At 41.7% G+C, this 22,994-nt stretch overlaps 1 protein-coding gene across 1 annotated transcript; it reads left to right on the top strand.

Annotated features, from left to right (window-relative positions):
- Positions 1–1,292: 1,292 nt before the first annotated feature.
- runx1 (RUNX family transcription factor 1) lies at positions 1,293–22,106 on the top strand. The gene is made up of 8 exons (XM_070855613.1): positions 1,293–1,364; positions 3,444–3,595; positions 3,732–3,842; positions 5,583–5,739; positions 12,721–12,825; positions 14,967–15,170; positions 19,884–20,030; positions 20,120–22,106. Exons 1-8 carry the CDS (start codon positions 1,337–1,339, stop codon positions 20,665–20,667), a joined length of 1,452 nt encoding a protein of 483 aa, XP_070711714.1. The 5' UTR covers positions 1,293–1,336; the 3' UTR covers positions 20,668–22,106.
- Positions 22,107–22,994: the final 888 nt, after the last annotated feature.

Below are 22,994 nucleotides of genomic sequence, written 5' to 3'. Positions count from 1 at the left end.
TTCATGTCATGAGATTTTATTGAAGGAAACTGCAGGTGGTGGGTGACATCTCATTTGTATGGTGACTCCAATAATTCAGGAGAAGTCTTTATCATAAAGAACACCATATAAAACTCCCTTTTTTTTTTAAATGTGGTCTGGCCTCAGTGCGCCAGTGGTGTATTTCTGATCTGGTGCAGCTGTTCACACAGTCGGGCTTTCACACTGTGCCATGATGAAGATCACCTACTGCCGCCTAACGTCCACGTCCAGGAACGACAGTCCGGCTTTACTGCCATCTGAGCCAGTCACAGAGAATGCAGTTATTGTTTTATGAGTGGGAATCAGAGCGTTTTGAGACATTAGGATGATAAGGAAAATACTAGATGTGTTCATTTGGACAAAACAAAGAAGAAAGGAGACATTTCTTGCATGTGAAGTTTAAGTTTGAGAAATTTTGAAATGTTTTTTTCACATAAGCTTAGACATTTTATTCCATTATTCTTATTATTATCATTATTAGTGATTTAATGCACATTTGTCTGCACTAACATTTAACACATGGCCCAGTGCTGTATTTGACCACAGCTTTCGTGCGCTCCTGCAGCGCTAGAGGAAATGAAGATCCTCTTTCTCCACCTCCTAATCCCCGCCTCCTCTAGGACGGACGTTACGCTGATTGGTCGATTCCCTTTCCAGTGGCAGACAGTGGCGAGCCTCCCCATTGGCTGAGAGCTGCTACATGCACAGATAAGATGCAAATCCAGAGGTCTGCCGGTAAAAACCTGGCGCTGTCTACCGACATGTCCATTCATCCAAAAGGGAAGGGAGAGAGACATAGCTGAGGGGAAAGGGAGAGTAGGCGGCTTGTAGGCGGAATGTAGTGATACACAGGCTGTTAAAATCAGGGTAAAACGGCGTTTAAAGTAAAAGAAGTACACGTTTTGTCAGTTTCCTTTCCTTTAATGAAAAAGTGAGTCTTCATTTTAGCTGCGAGGAGAGAGCAGGAGCTTTGAAGACTTTCCAAAATCCATCACAAATCTCAGAGTGGCTTTTTCTGCGTGGTGAAGACAAGACAAACTCACTAGTGTGTTTTCCAAAACGTTTGGAAAAGTCTTTGGACGTCGTTTTGTTTGTTTGTTACCGGCTTTTACGCACGAAGTCTGAAATCCAGCGCGTCAGGGACGGGATAAAGTGCCGCAACTTGGGAGAGTCTTTTACGGACGGATAACAAGTGAACAAGTCATCGACAAATACACAGAACTGAATCTGTTTTTGTCCACAAACGAGACGACACAGGGAGTCACGTAGCGGAGATCGGAGAAGTTGCGCATCCGTGGACGCACTGTGGCGCAAAATGGTGTTTCTATGGGACGCAAAATACGGTAAAAGTAATTCCTTTATTCGTTTATGCAGTTTAGATTATTTCTCTCATGCTTTATATGAGATTGAGCGTCGCTTCAGGCATCAACATCACCCCCAACAGCATGCTGTCCAATAACCCCCCGCCCCCGCCCTGGTTGTTTTGCCGTCAGTTTGTGAGCTGGATTGTGGGAAAAAACTACTGGTCCGATTTTCCTGAAGCATGGTGAAAAGGTGTAGTATGGGTCAAAGAAGAACCTGTTCCGGATCTGACTGCGCAAACATTCAACTAATAATGGATCTGGACTATTCTGGACTACTGAGGTCTGCCTCAGTCTAGTTTCATGGGTGTAAAGAAGGAAAAAAGAGAGAGTGATGTTGTGTTTTCCTGTTGATTAGATATTAACAGCTGTGGCGTTGATGGCAGCCTAAAGAAAGGCTTTAATATAATGTAGGTTTTTCTCAAATCTTCTGTTTTTCCATCATAATGTGATGCACATAAACCACAGACACAAACTTGTCTGATGATACTATTACCAATATAATACCATTATGATGTCTGACAATGTAATGTGAGATTTTCAGCCCATGTTGCACATCTGCATCTTACAGTATAATCCAACATCTCCTGCAAGTCACCTTAGCTCATATAGCTGCTGCTGTAGCAGAACAGCATCATTTATGATGGTTCAGCCTTTGGTGCAGAGCCGACCTGGGCCGTAAGCACAATCAACAGCCTCCATGCTTCCTTAACAAATTCGAACTTCAGCTGGTGTAAGTGATACTAAAAGATAACAGTCTACAACACATTCAAGCTATATCACCAACTGCTTCACAGCTTAAAGGAACAAAGGAAGGATGATTCTCACATTTTGGCATCACTCTCGGAACCCTTTCCTCCACAGCGGCTGCAGGGCCTTAGCAGCTGCTTGGTCTGCATGTGCCTCTGCTCGGTTTTTGGTTGCTCGAATCTGACCAGCAACTTTCCAGAGATGACACATCTTCTCACTTAGAAATATTCTCAGCATCTCAGACCCCCAAAATACACAAATATCAGCCAGATTTAATGTTGTGAACTCACAGTGGAGATCTGGGGGTTGCTGTTGACTCACCACTGGATTGTAAACTCTAACTGGGAATAGTTTAATTGAATGATTACTCATTTGTCTGTGATTCCTGATTGTGTCGTTCGTTGAACTTTCAGCGAGGTTGCAGTTGTGCAGCACGGTAGCAGTGGGAGGGTTTCAAACTGTGGGTTGGCTCACTAACAAACAAACAGACAGACACAGACAGCTGCTTATTTATCAGATTCATTCTGCTTAATTTACTCTTCTAACTATATGAGCTTATCTGTATCGTGTTACATGAATCGAGTTGGATGTAGTCATCCTTAACTTCTCTCACAGTTCTTCATTAAAAACTTGGAAAAAAAGAGGATGAGTGCTGCTGATTAGTTTCATGACTACGAGCCCTGTCAGGGCGACCACAGTATGTGTCATGCACTCTATGTATATGTGTGTGTGTGTGTGTGTGTGTGTGTGTGTGTGTGTGTGTGTGTGTGTGGGCGGGGGGGGGGGGTCTCTATGTGAAAACTTTGAGTTTCATCTGTGTGGGTGTTTAGTACGATTTTATAAACCTTCTTTCTTTCTTATTCATAATTTGGACAGTTTATATATATGACAGCTGTAATGTGACTTACTGGTATAAGAATATGAAATGAACACAAGCTTGTGCCAGACAAATTAAGACTGGATTCAAATGTATTTTCATCTTTTTGATTAATTGATGAATCGCTTGCTCTATAAACTGTGAGACGATAGTGAAAAATATCTTTTATTGATCCCCAGAGCCCAAATCAGAAGCAACAGCCAAAAGCCCCCAAATAGTCATCTTATTATTTTTACATCTTTGCTTAAAATTACTTTATTAAACAAGTAATTTATTACATAATGATATAATTTATTTCTGTTGAATGACTAATCTATTAACTGACTGTTGCCCCTCCTCTGATGTTTCTCTATGTCTATCTGTTTACCATTAAACATTTTAAATCCGGAGATATTTAGAGCGGCTTACTGTTAACCTCGTTTCCACTCTCTAAGATCCAGCCCCCGGCCGGCGTTACACCCCTCCCTCCACCACCCTTGCCTCAGGGGGGAAGATGGCCGAGGCCCTGCCCCTGAGCGCCCAGGAGGCCGGAGGTGGGGCAGCTCTGGTGGGCAAACTGCGCATGGCCGACCGCGGCATGGTGGAGGTAGGAGGACAGCAGACTTAATATATACACTACTTGGATTTAGTATAACAACGATGATGAACATTTTAAATTTAAAACCTGCTCACTGATGATAATTTAAAAGACAACGCAGTTCACAGACTTGGTGTTTTTTCAGGTGATCTCAGATCATCCAGGAGAGCTGGTGAAGACAGACAGTCCCAACTTCCTCTGCTCTGTGCTGCCCACACACTGGAGATGCAACAAGACCCTGCCCATTGCTTTTAAGGTGTGTATGTTACTTTATCCTTCACCACATTTCTCCACCACATTTCAGAAGCAAATGCTAAATGGCATTTTGCCAAATCTACGGCATTAATGCATTCTTTCTATAAGCAAACAAGAAAATTTGATACATCCATCTTCAGTGTTTTTACGTGTCCAGTATGATGGGTTTATTTTCCTTGCAGTGTATTCCCTCGTGTATTGATGTGTGTGTGGATGAGGACTGCTTTCCTGCACTTTGAGGCAAAATGCATTTGTGGAAAACCAGCTTTTAGCCGCAGAATACGTAACTGATTGATTTATTGAGTTTTATGCATTAGTGTTCACACATGCGTGTGTGTGTGTGTGTGTGAGTGTGAGTTTGGTGCATTATGCTTCATTATGCAGTGTCATGAGCGGATGTCACTGCCTCGTAACGATAATGCAAGACTTTAATGTGCGTAATCTTACATATACAGTTACAGAGACACATACAATTAAGTGTTTCATGAACAAGCTAAAATGTGCACAGACCTTTGCAAATGTAGCGCATGCATTATACTGTGCAGGCACAGGTACAATGTGTAACACACACACACACACACACACACACACACATTGGCCTTGGTCTGAGAGGTTCATAATTGTTTCCTTTGTCTTGTTTATTCCGCTGGGCTGGTTTCATGCTCTCCCTCTTTTCTGCCCATGTGTGAGTGTGTGTGTTCATTCTTCCTCTCTGAGTTCTTGTTAAGTATTTGCAGACCAAGACCTGCTTTTTTAAAACCCAGCAAGAGTTTTATCCAATCACCTTCCACCACAGGCTTAGATCAATACTATCATTGGGTGGTTATTGGGGCATCAGCATACTGATATTGTGACTCATTCTCAAGGCCACTTAGAAAACAAACAGCAGAGTTAGACCAATATCTTAGACCAACATTATTCTTGGAAACAATGTGTTTGTTTGATTCTAAGGAAACTTAAGAGGAAATTTTAAGGAGGGAGTCAAGGTTTAACTGTGAGGTTAACCCAAAAAAGTGTCCCAGTGACATTCATGGGCTGTGGTTACTCGCTAGGAGAGCTCAGGGGCAAAGGAGAAACTTTCAATAGTACTGTATCTGCAGTGGTCATTTGCACACTGATGGTATGGTGTGATTAGCGTTAATATGGAAATTGGCCACCCTGCCTCTACATTTGCGTAGGTGTGGAGGAGGAAAATGCGCTCTCGAGTGTCACATTTTGTTCGTGTGTTTTGGGCAAGTTTAATTTTCATTATTTGCATCTTCTACATGAAATTTGAGGGCTCAGAATCAGAATTCCTTTAATAATCCCCAGGGGGAAATTGCTTTTTGTTACACACAGCTCCAAAAGAATAAGAATAAACTTCAAACACAAAAGTAAAAAATATAAATATAGTCATAGTCAGATAGTCTAAAATAGTTTGTTTCTTCTTTGTGACCATGTGTGTTTACTTCAGGCCACAGTACAGTGGTATATCCTTGAGCATCCAGACAAACATCCATAAATCCACAGAGAAAGCAAATACAAATGACATTCTTTAAAAGATTTTGCTACGTAATTGTCATGTCTGGAAGTTTTCTTCAGTACCTACAGCAATCCTGTGATAGCTAATGAAGTACAACTTTTCATAGAGAAAATTCTCCTAAGACTAGACAAAGCAGGGCTCCATGTGTACCCTTAGCTAGCTCGCTAATTTAATGCGCCATACATCCAAATCTCCTATCCTCCTTTATTGCATCATCAGGTTGTTGCCCTTGGTGACATCCCTGATGGCACCCTGGTTACGGTGATGGCGGGAAATGATGAGAATTACTCAGCTGAGCTTCGCAACGCCACAGCCGCCATCAAGAACCAAGTGGCCAGATTCAACGACCTGCGCTTTGTTGGCCGCAGCGGAAGAGGTACACATGCACATAAAAACACACAAATACAGTAAAAGATGTGAATGAAAATGTGAAAGTAGTTTTGTTGACATAGTGTAATGCAAAATATTACATTTTATTGTGAACAGTAGAAGCCTTTAAAATGTTATACTGGTTGAAATGTAATAGGTGCCTTTTGTCCAAGCACACACCACAGCATGGATACATAAGGGGAAGTGCATATGAATAAAAACAGTATTCACACAACTTCCTCGTTACAGCCCATTCAACATCTAGCTCGCTCTGCTCCCCCCCCCCCCTCCCCTTCTGTCTTTAACGGACACACTAGACCACAGTTACACTAAATCAGTCGCAGGCAAATGTCCCAACTTATCTAAGTTGAGACATCAGTCATGTGTACACAAGCTCTGCGAACACTCTCACACATACATAGGTATGACAGCCCCCCCCCAACTGAATGAACATATGGTAATAACTGCCCCGCTGTTGAAAATGAGCACTTTAGTAATTCATATGCAGTAGGATTCAAATGACAAAAGCTGGGGGTATTTGTTTTTATGCAAATTAAAATGTACAGAGTACAATGAGCTTCATTTTCTCAGCACCACTCCATCTGATGGGTATTAACTTACAACACATGTTTTTTTTAAGTTGAGTGGTGACTGCAGGACACCCACTCCAGGACACTGGCATTTTCTCTTAACTCAAGTGGAAAGCGTAGTGGCTTACAGATAAGACTGTTAAAGCTGAACTCAAAATGATTCAACCCCAATTGGAAATTAGGTGTATTGGAAAAACTTACAGACTTTCAGCTGTGTTCAACGAAAAACATATTTAAATAGCTCAACATAACCAATATTACAGGTGGTTATTCAAATTCAACACAATATGATACTTTTAATGACTACTGTGGTCTCCAATTTATTCAACCCCCTGAATTGAATCCCTCATAAGAGCACGCATTTGCAAATCAGGTGTTGTGTCAAGCACAGGTGCATCAGGTGTGCTTGAGATAGAACACATCAAATACACAGACTGGCTAGGGGTTTGTTCACAGTGACGTTTGGTTACATGTTAGAAATAAGGGTAAGTCAAGAGAATTGTCCAAAAAGTTAAGATAGGAGATCAATCAATCAATCAATCAATCAATCAATCTTTATTTATATAGCACCAATTCACAACAACGTTATCTCCAGACTCTAATAAAGAGCAGGTCTAGACCAAACTCTTTAATTAGAGAGAGACCCAACGATTCAGGAATTCAACATTAAGGATTCAAGAATTCCCACATGAGCAGCATCAGATATTATATTGAGCACCAGTGGCAGGAAGAACTCCCCTTTAACAGGAAGAAACCTGGAACAGACCCAAGCTCAATGTGGGCGGCTTCTGTAGGGGTCCGTGTTGGGTGGAGGTTGGACAGAGAGAGAGAGAGAGAGAGACAGAGAGAGAGAGACAGACAACACAAACAGCAACCAACATACTAACAGTGACTATAGCACTAACAATAGGAATGTGACTAAAAGATTAGCAGTATGATATTATTGAAAAACATGACGAGTGGCCGACGATCCGCAGCAGTGATTCATGAACCAGAGAACCACATCAGCAGGACCAGGACCAGGATCCACAGGAACCTGAGAGATGAGAAAGCACAGAAAGGCTCCAGGGAAGATACCAAGTGAGTGGCAGACATTTGGCTGACATGAGACATAATGATGGAGAGGAAGAGGAGGGGAGAGAGAATAGAGAGGAGCTCAGTGCACCATAGGAGTCCCCCAGCAGTCTGAGCCTATAGCAGCATAACTAGGGGCTGGTCTAAGGCCTGATCCAGCCCTTAACTATAGACTTTATCAAAAAGGAAGGTTTTTAGTCTACTCTTAAATGTAGAGAGGGTGTCTGCCCCCCGAACCCAAATTGGAAGGGGGTTCCACAGGAGAGGAGCCTGATAGCTGAAGGCTCTGCCACCTGCACTACTTTTGGAGACTTTGGGAACCACCAGTAGGCCTGCATTCTGGGAGCGCAGTGCTCTAGTGGGGTAGTACGGTACTATGAGGATACAAAAAGATAGCAAAGGCACTGAATGTTCCTAGAGATGCTGTTGGAGGCATAGTTCGCAATTTCAAAGCTAAAGGAACACTGGCTACACTTCCTGGACGTGGCAGAAAGAGGAAACTATGAACAGCTGCCACCTGATTTCTGAGGAGGCAGGAGGACAAAAACCCTCGAGTCACTGCAAAAGACCTGCAGCAGACACTGAGGTTTCAGTTTCTACAGTAAGACACAGACTAAACGCTGAGGGCCTCCATACTGTACTCCAAGATGTTCACCACTACTGACCCAAAAGCAAGAGACAAGTCAGCTCCAATATGCTTGAAAGTATAAAAATAAGCCACAGAAGTGTTTGGATTCTGCTCTGTGGAGCGATGAAACAAAACTGGAACTTTTCAGGTCTATGGATCAGCGTTATGTCTGGAGGACGACGAATGAGGTAGACGCTGAAAAGAACACCCTGCCTACAGTGAAGCATGGCTTGGTGATGCTCTGGGGCTGCTTTGCTTCTTCTAGCACTGGAAACCTGCAGCGTTTGGAGGGCAGGGTGGATTCAATCAAGTATCAGGAAATCTTAGGAGAAAACGTCATGCTGTCTGTGAGGAAGCTGAAGTTTGGACGTCACTGGACCTTCAACAGGACAATGATCCCAAACATACCTCAAAGTCCAATTTTGAGATTGCAGTAGTCGCTAAAAGTGGCATGTTGGGTTGAATTTGGAGAAACTACCTGTAATATTAGTTGTGTTGAATTATTTAAACTGTCTAAGTTGTTCTTTGAACACAGCTGAAAGTTTGTACATTTTGCAATATATTTATTGTTTCATTTTATTGTTTCATTAAAAAGGGGTTCAGTCATTTCCTAAAACAGCTGGTCTCTAGAATTTTGAACAAACATTACTTGAACAAGAGGGAGTACATTAATTGGGGACTATTTTCAGTGGCTGATGAGTCAACATGTGGTTCTCTAGCGAGAATTTGGGGCAGCAGGTTGGTGTGTGTGAGAGGAGTGTAGGAGGAACGTGTTAGCCAGCGCATAAGTGTGGATCCTGGACATGTTTTTATAGTTTTTGGGCTGCAAAGGGAGAGGAAGAAGTTATACCAGGCTTTGATACACACACAGTACTTGTTAGCAGCTTCATTGTTAGCTTTGGTGTGCACCAGAATTTTATTGACAAACAGAAAATGGAATGAATATCATTGTTGGCTTACTGACAGTGTCTAACTTCTGCCAGTTATGTCTCCTTCCTCTGATATTGATATGATGAAATTATCTTTTATAAAGTGTCCCGCGTTGTTGTGGGAGCTTTGTAGGAGTGTTTAGTGTATTGAATGGTAAAAAGCCACATCATCCCACATGTTGAGCAGAGTTTCTCCACCTAAAACCTCTAAACTGTCATTAGCTGTCTGTGTGGGAAGTGGTTAGTTTAACTGTTGACAGCAATGAGTGGTTTAGTGGTTTGACTAGTGGTTTCTCTGTGTGTGCTTTGTTTACACGTGTGTGGGTGGGAGTTTGTGTCAAAGTTCTTAAACTTAGTCATCATTAGTCAGCGCTCCCTGTTTTTGCAGAAGCACTTAATTACAACACACAGAGACACTTGCACGCCCAGGATTGGTACAGTATTTACATAGTGTTAACCTCAATGTGCTGCCCTGTGGATTTAATTATTAGTAGCTGTTTATCTCATCAAATTCTTTTCTTATGTTTTCTTTTGTTTTCTCTCATTGAATTCATCTGTTTCACTTTGAAGTTGATGAGCAAGTCAATGGTTTTATTAAATTGTGTTTCTTATGGGAAGATGTATTTTTATGAGGTTTTAGCTAAAAAAATACAAACCTAATTTTGTTAAGGCTACCCCAAATCCCTTAATGAAAACTATGGCCCCCTCATTCATTTCAATGAGAGCACTATATTCACACAACGCTGTGAGCCCTGGCAAATAAATGCAAGGTCTTCTGGCAAAAAAGTTGTTTCTGGCTCAACTTTTGCTGCAGCCACTGTGACATCATCTGGCAACACACTGCATTGGCAAATCAAATACACGTAACATGAGTAGTGTATTTTTTTTTTTATACAAAGAGAGCGAAGTGAAGTAACACGCCCCTGCTACTGTAGTCTTTATATTTATTTAGCTATTTGACACAATGCTGTTTTTAGTCTGAAAGCCTGGTAAATCTGGATACATAATCTGGGATCTTGCATACTTTTAGATGGACTGTAAGTATGGAGTTTATTTTGACAAGTGAAACATGTTCAAATGAGCACATGGGAAATGTTGCAAAACATGAGACATCAGCATGTCGCAAACCGGTGAAATAGGCTGCTGGTTAACAGGTACAGTCACGTCTATCAGCTACAAACTAGCTATTGTTGATGCTCACTCAGAAAACAGAAGCACTCACTTAATTGTGAGTTTGGTTGTAATGAATTACTGCATTATTGTGGATGTAAAGTAAAAGGCAGAAAAAGAAAACTTCTCAAATGATGCTGCTGTTCCACACTCAGTGTGTGTTTTTTATATGATGGTTCAGCCTACTAAGTAAACATCATCTTGTTGTTCCGGGAACACACACACACACACACACACATCGCTTTGTTGAAGACGTTGTAAATAAGAGATTCCATCTGGAATAACTGGATCACCCCAACTCAGCAAGCCCTGACATGATGCACACACACACACACACACACACACACACACACACACACACACACAGCTCACCTTATGTGCGAAATCTGCTCTTATCTACAAAGAGAGAGAGACGTGGTGGTGATTGTTGAGAAATTCCTGGGAAATACTGTTGTCAAGACACACACACTAGATTTCTAAATCACAAAGGTGTGTGTGTGTGTGTGTGGTGCCACCAGCTGGACACAACAGACACAAAGACCTCAGCTGTCTCTCCCTCGTCCTGTCTCTCTTTATCAGCCAAAATCTCTGACTGTAAACTCTCTGTGTAAACAACCTGCACAAAAACACACTCTGTGTTTCTCTACAGTCTATACAATTTACACTGCACAATTTATTTGTTGATGTGCAGTAATGTATACACAGTATACACTGTGTATATAGCAGAGTATACAGTATATAGTAAGTATGCTGTTTATGTACTTGTATCACTCAGACGGACCAAGAAAGGGGAGACAGGGGGAGGTAACATACCCTCTAGTGGCTGTGAGTATTGCAGATGTAGTTAATCAGCTATCTGTAAATAAAGAACAGTAAATAACAGGCACAGTGCCAGTTTGTGCCAGTTAGGTGTGGTTTCAATGGGACAAGAAGAACAATACTGTGAGTAAAGCAAATACTACACATGTCAAGAGCAGGGCAAAACAATAGAAAATAGAGTTTAACATGACTTGTCCAGTCCAAATTGAACACATGATAATGACTGTAATGTTTCTAATCAAAGCAGTCAAAGATTCAATCAATGCATAAACGTTCAAACACGTTCTGTGGTTGAATAGTGTCATCCTCATCCTTAACAAGAAGTTTTACCAAAGCTACTTCTGGTAATATAATGCAAGACTCCACAGTTTGAAGCTAACGTCTGTTTGTTGTGCATGTAATATATGCATATATGCTATATGCTTATATGTCAGACTGTAGCAGCTCTCTTTGGAAATGCGATTTTGTTCCTTCAAAACTGAAATGTTGTAAAAGGTTTTTCCAGTTGTTCTTTGTCACGTTCATACACCATTTTACACACATTACGTATAACACATTTTTCAGAAGTCATGAGTGTTCTCACCAATAATGCAATAGGGAAATGTTCAGGGAGAGAAAAAACCGAGAGAAGTGAGAGTAGCACCTGACATTACCAGCATGTGCCTGTTTTTTTCTGTGTGTATGTGTGGGGGGGATACATCAGACTGACTGTATGAGGTAACTCTACTCCAGCCCTGGCACAAAACAACAGTGGTGGTCTGCACATGTGAGAGTGTGTGTGTGGTAGTAAAGCTGAGGCTGGGTGTACTCAGATATGACCAGGGTTCAGTTGATAAATTTTTTTTTTATGCTTGATAGTTTGGGGATTATGCCATGGTCAAACTGAACTCCTGTGTCTGACTGGCTGGCAATTGATCCTTAAAATTGTATACTGGGACATCATAATCATGTTTATGGTCATCATTTTATTCTCTTTTCTAAATTAGTGCTCAGACTTTTATGTGATTTTTTTTGTGATTTATGGATAAAAGATTCTCACATTACCTCAAACATATTAAAAGCTGATGATTTTGCTGTTTTATTCATTTGACAAGTGGCCATAGTTTAATCACAGTTATTCACTTCAATCTTGTCTACCTCACGCATGATGTAGAGCCAAAGAGTTCAAAAATGGAGAAAAGCTACCAAAGCTCATTAGCAGAGTTGCATGAGTATAAACACATAAAAGAGGGTTTGGGGCAGGAGATAGGAGCTGATGGTACAAATAGATCTCTTGTATTTATTGTGTGAATATACTGTACCATTAGCAGCTGAGCTAACATCTCCTTATTGAATGAAATGGCTAGGAATAGCATGCTCAGGGCTTGAAAGAACATTAGCTATTATCTTGCCAGCTACAGTATTTTACCATCTTCCTCGAGTACTTCCTATGTCACAAAGCTTCTAGAAATGGAAATCTGTCTTGTCATGTGTGTGGGCGTGTGTGGCATCTGGTTTATACCTGTGTGGTGGTCCATGGCTTACATGACTTAATGCTTTAAGCAGACCAAGAGGATGTTTGGGGAGAACAGGAGAGAGGGAGGACAAACATAGAGGAGAGATAGAAAGGTGAGAGGAGAGTATTACTTGAAAAAGATCCCAAATGCTAATAACACTTATTTTTCCTCCATTTTCCATTCCATCTCCTTTTCTCTTGTCTTTCTCTCATATTCTCCTCCTCTATCCTCTCCTGCTATCTCCCCGTCTTCCCTCCCTTCTCCTCTTCTTTTCTCTCACAGGAAAGAGTTTCACTCTGACCATCACAGTGTTCACCAACCCTCCACAGGTGGCAACATACCAAAGAGCCATTAAAATTACAGTGGACGGTCCTAGAGAGCCACGACGTGAGTGACAGTGACAAACAAATGTTGACATTTTCCTCCTCAGCAGATATTGACATGTGGAGACCCACATGGTTCCGTTTTGGGTCCAGTCTAATTCTGTATTCAGACTGATCCACTTGATCCATCTACCTATAAATACAGTTTATATTTTCCTAGAGAGCGACGGCGTAGTGATACTGACAAACAAATGCTGATATGTTCCTCCTCAGCAGATATTGGCATGTGGAGTCCCACATGATTCAGTGTTTGGTCCAGTCTAATTCTCTATTCAGACTGATCCACTTGATCCATCTACAATCTTCAACAAACTTAAACAACATTGAATAAATTATAAATGAAGCATGTTGGCAGTGTTTACCTTCAACAACAACATTTTTTTTACATCTCTCATGTTCCCTTTCAATATATGTGCACTTCCTGCCTTGACACTGAACATTGCCATTGGACATAATTAATCAAATATTTGCATAATTCCATGGGATACTTAGTTGTAATAAACTGGATAATACATTAGAGTATACTGCCACAGGGGAAAATTATGGATGCTTATACCAACTTGGGGTCTTTTCAAAGAGTTAAGACCATTTTAGACAATTCTGCAATTCATGAATTACAACCAATGATAATGTTCATGAACCTTAACCAATTATTTCAGTGTTTTAATCCTAATCCTATAACCCTAAACACAATTTAACCACTGTTTGTCTGCTATAACCACAACATTTCCCTAACGCTGACATGTTAGACCTGTTGACACTGGATGCAATCTAAGGTTCTGCAGAGTCATCCACTACAAGCATGTCTTTCAACTGTACTCAGAAGAGTCACGTAACATTTGATCTCAATTTGCTACTTATAGGTCCCTTCTTATGTTGCCTCATGAAGTTGGAATATGATAGCTGTTAAATAGTTTTACTTTTGTGCTGACATAATTATATCGTATAGAATATTTTCTGAATCTAATGTTTGTATTTGATCACTTAAAGTTATACGTAATATTTGTCATATTGTTGTATTGAGGCTTCCTTGGGTTTCTTGAAAGGCGCTATATAAATCTAAGTCATTATTATTATTATTGTTATTTGAAGTCAATGAACTAACTACACTGTTGCCCATAAAGTTGGAATAATTGTTCAATACCCCCAATGTTGTTAAAGCCTGAATCCACAGTTTGCAAAGGTTCATTGTGGTTTAAGTTTCACTGTGATATGTTTGGAAGAGTTTGATCAATAAAGTTGAGAAGATATACACTTTATTTATCAAGAATAAATCACATTGTCACAATCATTTCATGAGAAGAGGTAAAAAACATTTTATTCAAACTTTATGGGCAACAGTGTAGATAACATAGTGAACAAATGCATCGAATCCTGACAGACAAACTTTCAGCTAAGTGAGTCAATAAGGAACCTGATGCAACTTTGAGTTCCTCTATCACTCAGTGTGATGAAACATGGGGATTCCAATGGCAGATAAAAACAAGAAAGACATCTTTTGTTTAGATATATAATATGAATAATATAATATATGAATAATAAATTGTGAATAATTCTCATTCATGTCAAATGGAAGTGAACTGAGTGACACTGGTCAGAAGAGCAAGGATAGACATGAGGTGACAGAAAGAGAGGAAGACTCCTGGCAGCTCCGCTCAGCTGTGAATAACCATCACTCGTCTCTAACTCGCCCACACACACACACACACACACACACAGCATAAATGCATGCACATGCACACTTCCCCCATTGGGAGGAAGTGCCTGTAACTGGAGCTCAGTCTCAGTGCTTTGAAGTGCAGCCAACACCACAGACAGCATAACAGACCTCCACACACACTCCACACACACACAGCCATAACCCTATGTGGCGCCCATTGTCAGATTCCCAAACGCAAAAGCAGACAGAGTGTGTTAACAATGTCGAGACACTCTTATAGCCTGTGTTGGATTATAACTGTTACAGTAATCTCTGGATTATGTAATCAGATTACAAGAATGAAGTAATCCAATGAGAAATCACCTGTAGATATCTTTGTATTGCACACTTTAAATGAAACTACAGGAAGTTTGTTGTTAGGGTGCAAAATAATTCAATCTGACCATACTGAATCATGACAGTCTCATGTAATCTTCCACTCACAGGTCATCGTCAGAAAATGGACGAGGTCAAACCAGGATCTCTGGCTTTCTCCGAGAGGCTAACGGAGCTGGAACATCTAAGACGGAGCTCAATGAGGGTGACGCCTCCTCACCACCACCACCATCAACCCTCTGCCAACACCCGCCAATCTGCAGCACTCAACTCCGCTACCTTTTCCACCCCCACGCATACTCAGCTAACAGCTGGTAAGAGTCCAAAACTGAATCACCTCTTAACAGCCTTAATCAAGGCAAAAAAAAAGCAGCAAAGAGGAAAATTCTGTCTTCTTGTGTGTTCAAGACAAGTATTCGGTGCTCTTCAATGGTAGAAATGGCCACATTTTACAATGGGGGAATTCATGCATTGCACAATAATGTAGTGTAATCTATTTGTTCAAATCAGGAGCTGAATGCTTGAATACTTTTTTATTGGTTTTAGTTATAACTTATGCTCTTTTGTAGCTCTCACACTCAAGAGAGCTGCAGGAGAAAAATCTCTCACAAAAGTAATTTAAAATCCGCTAATCATTTACTCTTGATTTTATTAATGATAATCTTGTTGACACTACTTTTTCAGCTTCCAAAAACTTCCACTGCTCTCTGCTCTGTCGCTCCCATGCTGTCTACTCTGCTCCGCACTCCACTCCACTTCATTGTTTCCTCTCCTCTCCCCTCTACTGCGTTCTGTCTCCTCACATCTCCTCTCATCTCTGTAAAAGACGAGAAATAATAGGTAATAAACTACTTTTAGGCCACCAAATGAACTTTTATGTGTATTTATTGTGTATGTTATATTGGAATTCTGACAGGAATAACAGGAAATAAATATACATTTACCTTTAAAAAGTAAAGTTTGACACTATCCCCTGCATACTGAGTCCTCTTCCCCTGTCCAGTCCACTGCATGCTGTCTCCTGTCCTGTACCTCCTCCTCTTCTTTCCATGCTGTTTTCATACTGTCTCCTTTTATCTCCATGTTGCCTGGTATAAACTTACACTGGTAAAAAAGCACTGTAGCATAAAGTGATGTTTTGGTGCCTTGAATAGAATTTCACTCTCAACTAACAACCCGCAGGGGGGGTCATCTTTCTAGAAAATATTCCGGGTCTGGGCAGGAAAGTCAAAAAGTGACAAAGTAGCATTTCTAGTATTTTATTAATAACTTAAAGAAACATTATGTGCAGTATTGGACACATGGAGGAGAAAATTGGTATCAATCTCCTTGTCTTTTTCTGAAGCCAAGCCAATCATTGTCCTGTTGGAATGTTCAATGACACCCAAGCTTCAGCTTCCTCACAGGCGCCATGACGTTTTCTCCTAAGATTTCCTGATACTTGACTGAATCCATCCTGCCCTCCAAACGCTGCAGGTTTCCAGAGCCAGAAGAAGCAAAGCAGCCCCAGAGCATCGCTGAGCCACCGCCATGCTTCACTGTAGGCAGGGTGTTCTTTTCAGCATATGCCTCATTCTTCTTATTGTAGAAACTGAAACCTCAGCGCCTGCTGCCACAGAGTCTTGCTGCAGGTCTTTTACTCAGAGGTTTTCGGCCACCTGCCTCCTCAGAAATCTGGTGGCGGCCTTTGATAGCTTCCTCTTTCTGCCACGTTCAGGTGGTGTAGCTAAGTATGCTACAAACAGCATCTCTAGGAACATTCAGTGCCTTTGCTATCTTTTTGTATCCCTTTCCTTGTTTGTGCAAGGCAATGATCTCCTCTCTTAACTTTTTGGACAATTCTCTTGACTTACCCTTATTTCTAACATGCAATCAAACGTCACTGTGAACAAACCCCTAGCCAGTCCGGGTAACTGATGTGTTCCATCCTAAGCACACCTGATGCAGCTAATGACGCTTTTGTTCAGCTGCATCAAGTGTGCTTGAGGCAACACCTGATTTGCAAATGAGTAGAAAGAGAAGCCACCTGTAATGTGTTGTGTCGACCTATTTCAGTTGTTCTTGTCTGAGTTGTTTATTGAACAGAGTTGCAACTGTGTTTTTTCAGTTTATCATGAATCTTCCCACCCCCACCAGAAAACCTCACAATTCCCACTTGTGGTTTTAGTGAGATCCATTGTGGTCCCTGTGTGAGAGTGTGTGTTGCGGTTGTCGTGGATACTCTATGTGGCACCAAAAAACAGTTTCTGTTCCTTCTCTCCCTTCAGTGATAGTGATGGTGTGTGTGTGTGTGTGTGTGTTCGCACACATGCACAACAGCTGAAGTACAGTTAGATACAATATTTCTTGTGTGTATTTGCATTGGCATGTGCGTGTGTGTGTGGCTGTGTGTGGCTATAAGTGGGGAAGCAAGTTATGCCTTAAGGAGGAAATGAGAGTCAGCTGGCAGGAAGTACAACTGTGAGAGAAAAAAAAATATTTAAAAGCAAATGTATAACTGTCAGAATATGAAAAAACATCAAACTCACAAATTACTCATGTCTTTTTATTTATGTCTTAATGTTACCCATAATGCCCCCAATGCAAGTCATCAGCATAATGACCAAATGACAATACAGGAAGTAAAGAAGTAAAAATAGTTTTTATTACAGACATTCAACTTCGCAATTTACCTTCACCAACCTTAACCTCCTTACTTTTGGCTTCCCACCTATCACTAACTGGGCAGGGACTAAGTTCCACTACACATCAGTACTCAATCAATAAGTGCTGGACACTAGATGAGTTTACTCTTACTGCAAACAAATAGCAACCATGGTACACCCTAAGCCTGACTGCCCACTGGGAATTCAACCCAGGTAAGTTAACATTAGTAATGATGAGGAAGCCAGCTGCCCGCCGAAACGAAACAAACAGAAAGAAAAGAGAACTTGTACACCCCAAGGGCAAAAGCCCCATGTTCCATGTCAAGAGACAGCAAAGGGCACCAATCTTTAAAAAAAAGAAATTATGACACAAACATTAGAATTCATGGCAATTAAATGTTAAATGATAAAACTATATGACTTCAACTTTAAAATACCTGGAACGGCGATCTACTTTTCTAAGGCTGCCTTCGATGCAGCAGGGAAGCAAGTGTCAAATAGATGAAAACAATACATTTCACCCTCATTCAAACCTGACAGCATAAAGCATTATATATGGAAAACAGCATTAGGCCTGCCAGTTGTTCCTGCACTCATGTTCGCTGCACGCCAGCATGGAACGCGTTGTACACATGCCTCACCCTACTGGCCAGAACGCATCTTGCAAAACCTGCGTTCCTCCTGCAGGTAGTCATATACCTGAGAAACTCTCTCAGTGCTACCTGCTGCACTAAATATAGCAATAAATGCAGAAACTTGGATGGAAATGGTAATGTAAGCACATAGGTAGTGTAAAGTGCCATCTAACTGTTGCATTCTGAATACATTTGCATCCAACATGAGTTTTAGCCAGATGTTGGACTATTATGAGTGCGTACGATCATGGATCATCACCCTTTTGTATTTAAAAGGGGTTCCTGTACTGTTTCTCAAACATGCTCAGCAACAGAAAACCATCCATTCTTTAGAACGCCAAAGAGTTGAGACAGAAACCAAATAGAAACTGTACAGTAGTAGACTGACACATCGCAGCTCTAGACTGAGGGAAAGAGAAACAGAGAGATAGCTCTCGGTGCTTCCTGCTTTCTGTGTTTCTCTGCTCCCTCTAAAAATGAAAATAGGAACAGGAAACCGTTATTAAGCCAATCTAGACTTAACACTCTTTTTCTTTCTCTTCCCCTTTCTTTCCTATTCTCTCAGCGCTCTCTCCCCCATCATCATGCCTGCTGCTTAGCTTTCATTTCTTTTTAAAGAGTTGTCTTACCTGCTTTCACTTCTCTAATTTTCCTGTAAGTAATAAATACTTAACAGTAATGTAATATAATGTCTGTGTTTGTGTGTGTGTGTGTGTGTGTGTGTGTGTGTGTGTGTGTGTGTGGCAGTGCAGTAACAGTCTGTGTTCCCTTGCTGCCGAACTGCTCAAAGCATATAACAGATGTAAAACACACAGAGCCGTGTCACATGATGAAAGTTCAGCTGAAATGAATGTCAGTGTGTGTTTTGTTGTAGCCAATAGGTACAGCATGCATGGAAGTAAAACAGCCCGTCATCTGTGACTCCTGCCCCACATTAGTGTACTTTGTCAGGGGGAGAGAAGCCAGGAAAGGTGGGGGCTTGGCACGGGGCCTCGGCTTCACCACCAACCAGATACACCACACGCACACGCACACACACACACACACACACACACACACACACACACACACACACACACACACGTCAATGCTTGGGAGAGCTTTTGGCTAGACTTGAAAAGCCTTCATTGACATCTTGGCCGCTGTGTACAATTTGTTTCCTCGTCTAACCGCACATACACACAAACACACTCACACACACTTGTCTGCAAGTCTGTGGGTGATCAGTGCCATTTATTAGACTGTGGGGAAAAGGACTGGATTGAATGAAAGAGCTTTCTCCATCTCTCTCTCTCTCTCTCTACACACACACACACACACACACACAGCCCTCCCCTTCATTCGTCCGCCCCCACTCTAAGTTAATTGCTTCCTCTCCTCTGTCTCTTTTTCTTCTGTTCCTTTCACTATTAACAGATTTAGTCTCGAGACCAAGTTCATTTAAATCAGCCTTTATTCCAATAGGACGACGAGAACAAATTATTCAATTCATACCTTGTGAACATACGCATGTCAAGTTAAAGCCAAGATGTTTTCTGGGTTAAACACAAGTGTGCCTTTATGTGTGATAAAACATGTTAGATTCAAGGTTCACCTCCTAGCTTTTTACGCTTCACCCCATGTCCTATTTTAATGAATGGAACCTGTTACGGTGTCATGATGGAACATTCAACTTTCTCTGACTAGAACCCTTGGCATTACAGCTCTGAGGGTTTAAATGAATGATCTTTGTCTTCCTCTGTCTCAGATTCCAGACAAATGCAGTCATCTCCATCTTGGTCCTACGACCAGTCGTATCCCTATCTTGGCCAGATAACCACGCCTGCCGTCCACACGGTCAACGCCCTTTCACCTGGCCGATCGTCGCTGAGTGACCTGTCGTCACGACTCACAGGTAACACACGGAAATATGGAAGCACAAAGAAAATGGACAGAAGTGAATAAATAAGTAGGTTCTAACCCCTGACCTTTGCCCCCTCTCAGGTCCTGACCTCACGGCCTTCGGTGACCCCAGGATGACACTAGAACGACCTTTCACGTCTCTCCCCTCCTTGCCTGACTCCCGCCTCTCTGACCCCCGGGTCCACTACCCTCCCACAGCGGCTGCCTTTACCTACACCCCCTCTCACAATCCTGTTTCCAATGGTGCCCTTGGCATCACCATGGCAACGGCGATGGCAACCACTCCAGCGGGGAGGTACCACACTTACCTGCCTCCTCCCTACCCGGCGAACACCCCCCACCAGGCTCAGAATGGCCCCTTCCAGTCCACCTCCTCGCCGTATCACCTGTACTACTCTACCGCTGCCGGCTCGTACCAGTTTTCTATGATGGCCGGAGCAGGAGGCAGCAGTGACTCACGCTCCCCGCCGAGGATCCTGCCACCATGCACCAACGCCTCCACAGGCTCCTCCCTCCTGCACCCCTCTTTGCCCAATCAGAATGAAGGAATGGGTGTGGAGGTGGAGTCCAGCCACAGTAGCTCCCCAACAAACATGGCAGCTGCTGAAGCTGTGTGGAGACCTTACTGAACCAGCCGTATTGGTAGAGGACACACAGTGGGTGCACTCATTTGGTCTGCGATGACCACCTGGTCTGTGATGGCAGACACCGGACACACCGAACACAGAAATACTCACCAATCCAAAATAAGATTAATGACATGAGGTGCCATAAATTTAATGGAACGTTGAATATAATGTATCAGCACATTGGTAATGCTCAAACTAGGAGGGCCAACTGAACCACAAAACCCTCAGTTAAAAAATAAGGAAGCGTTATTATATCTTATTTCCCACAAATACCTTGAAAAGGTTCAAAACAGCAATTTGTAGCCTGTCACTCAATTCTTAATGAGCTCCTTTAAAAACAGCTCACAAATATATCATTTTTAGAAGAGGCTCAGTCATTTCCTATAGCAGCTGGTCACAGTAGTTAAAAAAAAATATACCAAACGTACTCAAATAGAAGGAAATTGTGCATTTGTTGGGATTTTCAATGCCGGATTAATTCAAATGTGGTGCTCTAGTCAGCGTTTGGGGCAGCCAGACAGTGTATGTGGGACTACAGTGTGCGTGTGCATGTTAATGATGGAGCATGTCACCCAAATGCAACAGTGTGGCTCAATGATGTGCTTTTAATAGTTTGGACAACAGTGGAGCTCTACGGCACAGAGGGAGAAGCAAAGACTGGCTTTGCTACACACAAAATACTTAGTAGATACATTCGTCGCTGGTTTTTGGGTCAGCACATGAAATTTGTTGACAAGCAGAAAAATGTAGAATATCACTACTTTTGGCTTTCATGACTTTTGGCTTACTGACAGTGTGGAGGAAACATTGGGACACTTAGCATCCAGTAGTTTTACCCTGAGTTAGCAGCAATATTGATTTTCACCTCTCATCTTAGGAAGTCTGCTGATTTTTTTTTTATCTTATTCATATAAAAGCACTCAATTTTTTGAGAACTTCATTATTGGTTTCTAATTTTTGGAAAAACTCTGTTCAATACTGTACATGACCTGACCAGGAGCCGGATGAGTGTGCCCAGTATACGTGTCTAATTAACCGTCTAATGACACACGTTGGCCAATTAAAAACAAGCAGAATGACTGTCATTAGCCAACAGATCGCATGTGAGTGGACATGCCAGTCTCACTCTGGGGACATAGAAAAGGACTCAAGGGAGGAGATTCTTTTAAATGAATGAACTAAATGTGGACAGATAAACGGTAATACTTTTGTTTTACACTGAAAAAGGTGCATGCAGCAGCACTGGACTGATCTCAACTCAGTCTCCTTTGAAAAACAGACCTGTTCCTCATAAATGTTGTTGGTGTTGTGAATAGATGATTTGCTCATGCCAGATATCGTGATGGCCTATTCGTATTTACCTTCATCTATCCATCTGTCACTGTTTCACCCCCATGACTCTTTGCTCATTCTTGGTTGACGTTTTCAGAAAAACTGAACCCGGCGTTGAAGAAGAAAAAGAAATATCATCACCTCACTCACTAAAGTGGTTTTTATGGCATTTGAGGCAAATTTGGACAAAAACTGGTTATGACCTTTAACCCTAATTTAACTTCCAAATACCCCGTCCGAATGATTAGTAGTTCCTGATTATGTCAATTGATTATATATTTATTGTAGACAACCACATTCTGTGTGTGCGTGTGTGTGTGTGTGTACATGCGTGAGAGACAGAGCGTGCTGACTTATCCCATCATCTACTGACCGATTTGTACTGTATAGTTGTACTATATACCCCTGGCTGTAAATGACACTTGCATTTGATGTTTTCATCACCCCTTCCTCTCTCTCTCTCTCACACACACACGCAAACCAATGTTTTGCTATCGTTGATGCTGCATATTTGGCTTTGATTTATATAAATATTCTTGTGAAGAAAATACATCTCTGGTTCCGATCGTCTGATTCTGATCGTCTTGCTCTTCATATAAAATTCTTCCTTCTGCATAATGTCACTTGCATCCATGCCAAACCACCCCCAGACGACACACAACTACACACACACACACACACACACAGACATTTCAATCATTGCTATTCTTGAACCTGAAGGAATTTCTACAAGCAAATAGACAAGCCCTAGCTTGCCTTCTCCGCCAGTTTAGACACACACACACACACACACATACACAGGTTGCTAAATAAAGGTGAAGTGGTTGCAGCCAGACGGTGAGTACACAGTATAAAAAGCTGATCTAGTCGTGGCAGAGGTTGGGAATTAGAGTGCATAGTGTTCGGAAACTTGTCAGACAAGTGACATGAAAATACTATAATAGACAACAAAAGCATTCATGGGTTCTTAAGTTAATACTCAGACATCTACAAAA

The sequence above is a fragment of the Pempheris klunzingeri genome, chromosome 24 (genome assembly GCF_042242105.1).
Source record: "Pempheris klunzingeri isolate RE-2024b chromosome 24, fPemKlu1.hap1, whole genome shotgun sequence".
In the NCBI taxonomy this organism is placed as follows: Eukaryota; Metazoa; Chordata; class Actinopteri; order Acropomatiformes; family Pempheridae; genus Pempheris; species Pempheris klunzingeri.
This window is presented reverse-complemented; position numbering and strand designations above follow the sequence as displayed.

What these genes read in the sequence shown, in the direction of transcription:
- runx1 (XM_070855613.1), top strand. Translation starts at nt 1,337, where the DNA reads ATGGTGTTTCTATGGGACGCAAAATACG. An exon ending in TGTTGGCCGCAGCGGAAGAG is followed by an intron (nt 5,740 to 12,720) that starts GTACACATGCAC and finishes TTTCTCTCACAG; the next exon opens with GAAAGAGTTTCACTCTGACC. An exon ending in CCTGTCGTCACGACTCACAG is followed by an intron (nt 20,031 to 20,119) that starts GTAACACACGGA and finishes GCCCCCTCTCAG; the next exon opens with GTCCTGACCTCACGGCCTTC.